This window comes from Salmo trutta, chromosome 1, assembly GCF_901001165.1.
Source record: "Salmo trutta chromosome 1, fSalTru1.1, whole genome shotgun sequence".
Lineage (NCBI taxonomy): Eukaryota > Metazoa > Chordata > Actinopteri > Salmoniformes > Salmonidae > Salmo > Salmo trutta.
The window spans coordinates 74,381,846-74,391,739 of record NC_042957.1 but is presented as its reverse complement, the minus strand read 5'-3'; the positions used below and the strand labels follow the sequence as shown (position 1 = coordinate 74,391,739).

The 9,894-nt window shown below is 39.3% G+C and overlaps 1 protein-coding gene across 1 annotated transcript in view; it reads right to left on the bottom strand.

Moving 5' to 3' along the window:
- Nucleotides 1-8,313, bottom strand: part of LOC115207543 (uromodulin) — a 10,487-nt gene extending 2,174 nt beyond the window's left edge. The window contains exons 1-6 of the mRNA XM_029774710.1: nucleotides 8,178-8,313; nucleotides 3,468-3,711; nucleotides 2,879-2,998; nucleotides 1,823-2,134; nucleotides 1,421-1,632; nucleotides 362-513 (exon numbers count right to left, since the gene is read on the bottom strand). Coding sequence (XP_029630570.1) covers nucleotides 362-513; nucleotides 1,421-1,632; nucleotides 1,823-2,134; nucleotides 2,879-2,998; nucleotides 3,468-3,552 — 881 coding nt within the window. The 5' untranslated portion in view covers nucleotides 3,553-3,711; nucleotides 8,178-8,313. The remainder of the gene's footprint in view (nucleotides 1-361; nucleotides 514-1,420; nucleotides 1,633-1,822; nucleotides 2,135-2,878; nucleotides 2,999-3,467; nucleotides 3,712-8,177) is intronic.
- Between the last annotated feature and the right edge of the window lie 1,581 nt (nucleotides 8,314-9,894).

Sequence of the window (9,894 nt, the reverse complement as noted above, 5' to 3'; positions counted from 1 at the left end):
GTTGTGATGTGATGTGATGTGATGTGATGTGATGTGATGTGATGTGATGTGATGTGATGTGGTGTTGTGTTGTGTTGTGTTGTGTGGTGTGGTGTGATGTGGTGTGTTGTGTTATGGGGTGTGGTGTGTTGTGTTGTGGTGTGTTGTGATATGTTGTGTTGTGGTGTGTTGTGATGTGATGTGTTGTGTTGTGATGTGTTGTGATGTGTTGTGTTATGTGGTGTGGTGTGTTGGGATGTGTTGTGTTATGTGGTGTGGTGTGTTGGGATGTGTTGTGTTATGTGGTGTGGTGTGTTGGGATGTGTTGTGTTATGTGGTGTGGCGTTTGTATTGTTTTCTGTAATGTGACGTCTCCACTCACGGAAGGTAGGGTACGACGGCCACATCTAGGCTGCTCTCGGTGTCTAGCGGATAGGCACAGGAGAATGGTATGCTCACGGGTCGGGTGAAGGAGACATTGTGCACCTGGTAGATGAATAAACTGTTGGAGTAGATGGCATGGCTGCTGTTGGTCTGGAAAACAGATGAAGAGAGGATGACAGTTGGGATGACATGAACAAAATGACCTCTTGACATAATATAATATAGTAAAGACCACTGTCATGTCTCCCTGAAGTGTGGAAGTTACGATTCACATGACACATTATTAATGTGTAGAAGTTACAATTCACATGACACATTATTAATGTGTAGAAGTTACAATTCACATGACACATTATTAATGTGTAGAAGTTACAATTCACATGACACATTATTAATGTGTAGAAGTTATTATTCACATGACACATTATTAATGTGTAGAAGTTATTATTCACATGACACATTATTAATGTGTAGAAGTTATTATTCACATGACACATTATTCATGTGTAGAAGTTATTATTCACATGACACATTATTAATTAATGTGTAGAAGTTATTATTCACATGACACATTATTCATGTGTAGAAGTTATTATTCACATGACACATTATTAATTAATGTGTAGAAGTTATTATTCACAAGATACATTATTCATGTCCAGAGCCAGAAGTTTGTCCAGACCACATGGCCAGTTTCAGAGAGGCAGGCAGCAAGGTTTAGACAAACTCCCACAGTTGAAAACAAAATGCTAGGCTAGAAGCATGGGGAAATCATGTCTAGATGCTTTTTTTCCAGTGGAGATTAAATTTACTGTCCCACAGCCAGTGGATGTGCATTGATAATTCAAATGGAACTGTTAACAGGATTTCACCTCAGGATTATCAGGAATAACTAACAGCTATCAACCATTCAGCATCCCGGGTCTGAATTTACCGTTTTCTAAATATTAATGAACAACTGACAGATACAGTATGAGCTGCCCTTCAGTTGAAGTGAATTGACTGTAAGAAGAGAGAATATTGAAAGGAGCCAGAAGTCAGTGTTCTCACTCCTCACCGTCAGTGTGTTTCCACAGCTGCCCTCCCTGCGCTCCACCTGGAACCACACTGTGCCGTTAGCTTCCTGGTGGGAGGAGCAGCGGAGGTCGGCCAGGTGAGCAGAGAACGCGTTCAGACCTGCAGTCTCCAGACCAGCCCGGCTGAGACCCACCTCTAGGAGGCGCCGACCACACACCAGCTCTGGGCCTGAGTTGGAAGGACGCTCTGAGTCTGAGAAAAATTGGGAGGGTAAGAAAGTGGGGATGAGAGAGAGGAGAAAAAAGGTATACATACAGGGCCCAGATTCTAAAAATAAGACACCAGAATGGTGATCTAAATATATCCATAAAGCCTTCACTGAAGATGTTGATTGAATTATAAAAAATTATGAATAAGGATCATTAAAGAATGATACTCCTACCCGAACAGACGACACCAGCGTCTTCACCATGATTACAGTTGTGTCTCCCAAACCCATTGTGACTGCACCTTGTGAGAACAGACTCGCTGCCTGTACATCCAACATCATCCATCCATATTGTCCCATTCCCCTGTCCGAAGTGGGCTTGGTGTGGTGCAGACAGAGCTCTACCACAGCCCAGCTGTCTACAAACCACCTGGGCGTCACTCAAGTCCCACGAATCATCACACACTGTCCCCCAGCTACCACTGTGGTAGACCTCCACTCTCCCTGAGCAGGAGTTAGGACCGTTGATCAATCTGATCGGGGCATCTGACAAAGAAATCAAAATCAAAACAAATGACTTATTGTAACAGCTAGACGTCACAGCTAGCACAGGCCTGCAGTGTTCAATTCATTACCAAGTGCAGCTTGCAATCTGTTGCTGTGGCCACTATTTTATCCATCACTGTGCGTGAATACCAAACTGTGAGTGCAGTACTTGTTTCTCAATGTTTTACTGACAAAGTTGTCAATAGTTAAATCATATTTTCGTAGTTATTACAGCAGTTATTACAGTTATTACATATATCTCGTTTTCATGCTAGCTCTGTAACAATGTTAGCTACATTTTGCCTATCATTGTTCGGTGGGTAGTCTTGTAGCTAGCTACCTGTATTTTCCTTTCAGTCATCGTATTATTGTCACAGATGAGAGCAGTATCTTGTTTTGTTATTGCTAAATGAATATGTGCCTTATCCTAGTATTGATGCCATTGTATTCATGTTTATTATTTCCAGACCACATGCTGTATGGATAAAATGATAGTTCATTGGATAATCATAGCTGGGTGATAATGGCATAGAAGTGTGAACCTGTGTTGATCTAAAATCAACATTAAAGAACCCTAAACTGAGGAACTCTAATAGGAAGGAATACAATCTCCATATCTCTGCCTACTCAAACCAGTGTAATAGTCTCAGAGACTTCAGCCCCTTTCAACACTTTTCCAAGTTACAATTGAATTCTAAGTGCATTTTACACAACAATGAGACAGCACACTTTCTTAACACTCACCTTGCCACGCTGTCACTGGTGTAATTGTTGTGGTGTTACCAGCCAATGTGGTTGATTGGTTGGTTGGTCCTGCTGTTTCTGTTGTGGTGTTCCAGTAGACAGGTGGTGATGTTGACAGAGCTAAAGACAGGAGTTCAGTACAAATGTACTTTATATGGTTGTGAAATGTTCAGTTTAACCCGGTCACGTCATTTGATCAGGAAAACCTCTGATCCCTAATCTATGGTTGCAATGCATTAACAAGAACACCATTGATCTGACAATACCACTTATAATACCAATTAAGCTTCATCAGACAAGGTTTTAACCTTCAGAGGTAGTGGGATATGGGAAGGTGAGACACGGGGGCACTTACACACAGTGAAAGAGACAGATTTAGAGCAGAACACAAAAGCACACAACAGAACACAAGAGCACACACGTCCTAAACGTACACAAGATACCTACACATCCCAGCGAAATCCCTACTACATAATTGGACAGAAAACAAACACACACACCGACAGACTAAACACAAGACACATTGTTTTGATTTGATTTAATAGACGCACACATCCTAAAGAAACAGGGATACACACACACACCGTACCTAGTATAACGAGGGAGGTGATGCCCTGTTCATTGCCGCTGGGGTAGGTGGCGTATTCACAGATGTATCTCCCTTCATCAGTCATCCTGATGTCAGAGATCTGGATTGAAGGGTTGTTGAGGGAGGGCGTGGGGAAGCTAACTCGTCCCTTCAGGGGCGACGTGGGGTAAATTACCCCAAATATGGGGTGGTACACAGCTATGTTGAGCCTCTCGCCCTTCCTGGACTCAAAAATCCAGGACACCTGTATAGTATTTATTAATAACACACAGCAAGGGGAAATGGGGGGGAATGGAGTGGAAATGGAGGGGGAATGGAGGGGGAATGGAGTGGAAATGGAGGGGAGATGGAGGGGGAATGGAGGGGAAATGGAGGGGGAATGGAGGGGAAATGGAGGGGAAATGGAGGGGGAATGGAGGGGAAAACAAGTAAACATCCATATACAGTACCAGTCAAAAGTTTGGACACACCTACTCATGCAATGGTTTTTCTTTATTTTTACTAATTTATACATTGTAGAGTAATAGTGAAGACATCAAAACTATGAAATAACGCACATGGAATCATCATGTGTTATTGTTTTTACCATCGAGGACCACTTTGGTAACGCGTTTTAATTAATAATTTCAAGTGATATCCTCTGGGTCCACATTGTACATTTTGTTGTATATGTCTGTTACCCCAAATAAATTCAATTCAATGTAGTAACCAAAAAAGTGTTCAACAAATCAAAATATATTTTATATTTGAGATTCTTCAAAGTAGCCACCCTTGATGACAGCCTTGCACACTCTTGGCAGTCTCTCAACCAGCTTCATGAGGTAGTCACTTGGAATGCATTTCAATTAACAGGTGTGCCTTGTTAAAAGCTAATTTGTGGAGTTTCTTTCCTTGTGTTGTGACAAGGTAGGGTTGGTATACAGAAGGTAGCCCTATTTGGTAAAAGACCAAGTCCATATTATGGCAAGAACAGTTCAAATAAGCAAAGAGAAACGACAGTCCATCATTACTTTAAGACATGAAGGTCAGTCAATACGGACAATTTCAAGGACTTTGAAAGTGCCGTCGCAAAAAACCATCAAGCGCTATGATGAATCTGTCTCTCATGAGGACCGCCACAGGAAAGGAAGACGCAGTTACCTATTTTATTTACATTTTATTTATCCTGTATTTAACTAGGCAAGTCAGTTAAGAATCAATTCTTATTTACAATGACGGCCTACACCGGCCAAACCCAGACGACGTTGGGCATTGTCCCAATCACGGCCGGATGTGATACAGCCTGGAATTGAACCAGGGACTGTAGTGATGCCTCTTGCACTGAGATGCAGTGCCTTAGAACGCTGCGCCACTCGGTGAGCCCAATAGAGTTACCAGCCTCAGAAAATGCAGCCCAAATAAATGCTTCACAGAGTTGAAGTAACAAACACATCTCAACATCAACTGTTCAGAGGAGACTGCGTGAATCAGGCCTTCATGGTCAAATATTTCTGCAAAGAAACCACTACTAAAGGACAAGAAGAAGAGATGTGCGTGGGCCAAGAAACACGAGCAATAGACATTAGACCGGTGGAAATCTGCCCTTTGGTCTGATGAGTCTAAATGTAAGATTTTTGGCTCCAACCGCTGTGTCTTTGTGAGACACAGAGTAGGTGACCGGATAGTCTTCACATGTGTGGTTCCCACCGTGAAGCATGGAGGCGGTGGTGTGATGGTGTGGGGAAGCTTTGCTAGTGACAGTGTCTGTGATTTATTTAGAATTCAAGGCAAACTTAACCAGTATGGCTACCACAGCATTCTGCAGTGATACGCCATCTCATATGGTTTGCACTTAGTGGGACTATCATTTGTTTTTCAGCAGGACAATGACCCAAATACACCTCCAGGCTGTGTAAGGGCTATTTGACCAAGAAGGAGTGATGGAGTGCTGCATCAGATGACCTGGCCTCATCCGACCTCAACCCAATTGAGATGGTTTGGGATGAGTTGGACCACAGAGTGAAGAAAAAGGAGTTCCTATATATGCTTGAAAGAGTTCCCATATATGCTGGGAACTCCTTCAAGACTGTTGGAAAAGCATTCTAGGTGAAGCTGGTTGAGAGAATGCCAAGAGTGTGCAAAGCTGTCATCAAGGCAAAGGATGGCTACTTTGAAGAATCTAAAATATATTTTGGTTTGTTTGACACTTTTTTGGTTACTACATGATTCTATGTGTACTATTTCATAGTTTTGAGGTCTTCACTATTATTCTACAATGTAGAAAATAGTAAAAATAAAGAAAAACCCTGGAATGAGTAGGTGTGTCCAAACTTTTGACTGGAACTCTATGTATGACTACTCTTACTTTCTGTATTTTCTTGTACATGTACTGCTACCTGAACTATTAAAGGTAAAACATTTACTACTAACTGAACTATTATAGGTAAAACATTTACTACTACCTGAACTATTATAGGTAAAACATTTACTACTACCTGAACTATTATAGGTAAAACATTTTCTACTACCTGAACTATTATAGGTAAAACATTTACTACTACCTGAACTATTATAGGTAAAACATTTACTACTACCTGAACTATTATAGGTAAAACATTTACTACTACCTGAACTATTATAGGTAAAACATTTACTACTACCTGAACTATTAAAGGTAAAACATTTACTACTACCTGAACTATTATAGGTAAAACATTTACTACTACCTGAACTATTATACTGTAGGTAAAACATTTACTACTACCTGAACTATTATACTGTAGGTAAAACATTTACTACTACCTGAACTATTAAAGGTAAAACATTTACTACTACCTGAACTATTATAGGTAAAACATTTACTACTACCTGAACTATTATAGGTAAAACATTTACTACTACCTGAACTATTAAAGGTAAAACATTTACTACTACCTGAACTATTATAGGTAAAACATTTACTACTACCTGAACTATTATACTGTAGGTAAAACATTTACTACTACCTGAACTATTATAGGTAAAACATTTACTACTACCTGAACTATTATACTGTAGGTAAAACATTTACTACTACCTGAACTATTATAGGTAAAACATTTACTACTACCTGAACTATTATACTGTAGGTAAAACATTTACTACTACCTGAACTATTATAGGTAAAACATTTACTACTACCTGAACTATTAAAGGTAAAACATTTACTACTACCTGAACTATTATAGGTAAAACATTTACTACTACCTGAACTATTATAGGTAAAACATTTACTACTACCTGAACTATTAAAGGTAAAACATTTACTACTACCTGAACTATTATAGGTAAAACATTTACTACTACCTGAACTATTATACTGTAGGTAAAACATTTACTACTACCTGAACTATTATAGGTAAAACATTTACTACTACCTGAACTATTAAAGGTAAAACATTTACTACTACCTGAACTATTATAGGTAAAACATTTACTACTACCTGAACTATTATAGGTAAAACATTTACTACTACCTGAACTATTAAAGGTAAAACATTTACTACTACCTGAACTATTATAGGTAAAACATTTACTACTACCTGAACTATTATACTGTAGGTAAAACATTTACTACTACCTGAACTATTATAGGTAAAACATTTACTACTACCTGAACTATTATACTGTAGGTAAAACATTTACTACTACCTGAACTATTATAGGTAAAACATTTACTACTACCTGAACTATTAAAGGTAAAACATTTACTACTACCTGAACTATTAAAGGTAAAACATTTACTACTACCTGAACTATTATAGGTAAAACATTTACTACTACCTGAACTATTATACTGTAGGTAAAACATTTACTACTACCTGAACTATTATACTGTAGGTAAAACATTTACTACTACCTGAACTATTAAAGGTAAAACATTTGCTACTACCTGAACTATTATAGGTAAAACATTTACTACTACCTGAACTATTATAGGTAAAACATTTACTACTACCTGAACTATTATAGGTAAAACATTTACTACTACCTGAACTATTATACTGTAGGTAAAACATTTACTACTACCTGAACTATTATAGGTAAAACATTTACTACTACCTGAACTATTATAGGTAAAACATTTACTACTACCTGAACTATTATAGGTAAAACATTTACTACTACCTGAACTATTATAGGTAAAACATTTACTACTACCTGAACTATTATAGGTAAAACATTTACTACTACCTGAACTATTATACTGTAGGTAAAACATTTACTACTACCTGAACTATTATAGGTAAAACATTTACTACTACCTGAACTATTATAGGTAAAACATTTACTACTACCTGAACTATTATAGGTAAAACATTTACTACTACCTGAACTATTATAGGTAAAACATTTACTACTACCTGAACTATTATACTGTAGGTAAAACATTTACTACTACCTGAACTATTATAGGTAAAACATTTACTACTACCTGAACTATTATAGGTAAAACATTTACTACTACCTGAACTATTATACTGTAGGTAAAACATTTACTACTACCTGAACTATTATAGGTAAAACATTTACTACTACCTGAACTATTATACTGTAGGTAAAACATTTTTTAATCAAATATTATCTGACTTCATCCATGTTGGAATTTGGATGATCAAGGACAAAGTATCTTTTTCTCAGCATATTGTAACAATATATATATTAGTCCACACAACTTCCTGTGTGACTGACCTGTGTGAGCTGTATGACCTGCGTTCCTATGAAGGCACACCGCAGGTTAACCGTCTGGCCAGGATATGATATCACTTCTGGTTCCACCTCCACCCACTGTGACCAAGCCCCTGGGAAGAAGACGAAAAGAAGAGGAAATTATCCCACCTTTCACCGCAGCTTCTTGTTGTTTCCCAGACAACGGGGAACCATAACGTTAAGGAGACGAGGAGAGAAAGCTTCTTGAGACTTTTGGGGCCAAGCCTCAGCTCCTGATGACAAATGACAGTACTCCCTGTTGTTTTGCTTAACTAGCTAACATTATGTGTCTATTTTCTGAACTGCAGAAACAGAATAATAGATAATCTATGTAAGGGGTTTTCTGACCCAGGGACACCTGGCCAGGCAAACCGACGACCCAGGGACACCTGCCCAGGCAAACCGACGACCCAGGGACACCTGCCCAGGCAAACCGACGACCCAGGGACACCTGCCCAAGCAAACCGACGACCCAGGGACACCTGCCCAGGCAAACCGACGACCCAGGGACACCTGCCCAGGCAAACCGACGACCCAGGGACACCTGCCCAGGCAAACCGATGACCCAGGGACACCTGCCCAGGCAAACCGACGACCCAGGGACACCTGCCCAGGCCAACCGACGACCCAAGGACCCCCATCATTTGTTAAAAGAATAAACTGGCCCGTGAGGCACAACGACCCAAATTGCAATACTACTGGCACATGTTTTGCTTTACACTCAGATTGCAATTCTATAAAAAACATTTGTCAAAACACAACACATAATTATCTACCTTAGGAACAACCTTCACAACTAAAATCTCTTGTGTGCAAATGGAAAGCAACACTCTTCAACAAGATAAGCTCAATTACCAATTGATCACTTTCCCTTTTCACATGTGAAAACACTAATTGCGTAAATGTTCACTTTGCAATCAGACTTTTGGTATGGATAAAAAGGCTACAGGTGAGTACTCAGTATTTTTTACTAATTATCCCACCTTTCACCGCAGCTTCCTGTTGTTTCCCAGACAACAGGAACCATAACGTTAAGGAGACGAGGAGAGAAAGCTTCTTGAGACTTTTGGGACCAGGCCTCAGCTCCTTATGGAGCTACACTATTTTGCAACATGTTTATCTTGCATACTGTATTAATGTAGTGTTTACTGTACTGGATGCTATTTTGTGTTTGTAGAACTGAAAGACGACCACCACGTGGTGGTAGAACGTGTCTATCTACAGAAGAACAGCAGGCTGCCATTGTGCAAATGGTGGTTGAAAATAATGCCAAAAGACTGCGGGAAATCCAACAACAGATTATTGAAAACCCTGCCATCTTCCATAACATCATAGTAAGCTTATCAATCATAGCCTGCATACTTAAGAAACACCATTTCCGGATTAAGCAAATCTACAGTCTCATTTGAAAGGAATTCCCAGAGTGAAGGATAAACAATACAAATATATGCAAGTAAGTAATGTACTAGTATTACACTCTTAAAACATTAGAGACTCATTGATGTTGCCAGTGAACTTGACTATACAGCAATTACAGTATTTGTCATTTCAGAGAATCCTGGAATTGAATGCAAGTCCCATCCCCCAGGAACTCATATTCATAGATGAGGCTGGATTCAATTTTGCGAAGACGAGGAGGAGAGGAAGGAACATCATTTGTCAATGCGCCATCATTGAGGTACCTGGCCACATTGGGGTA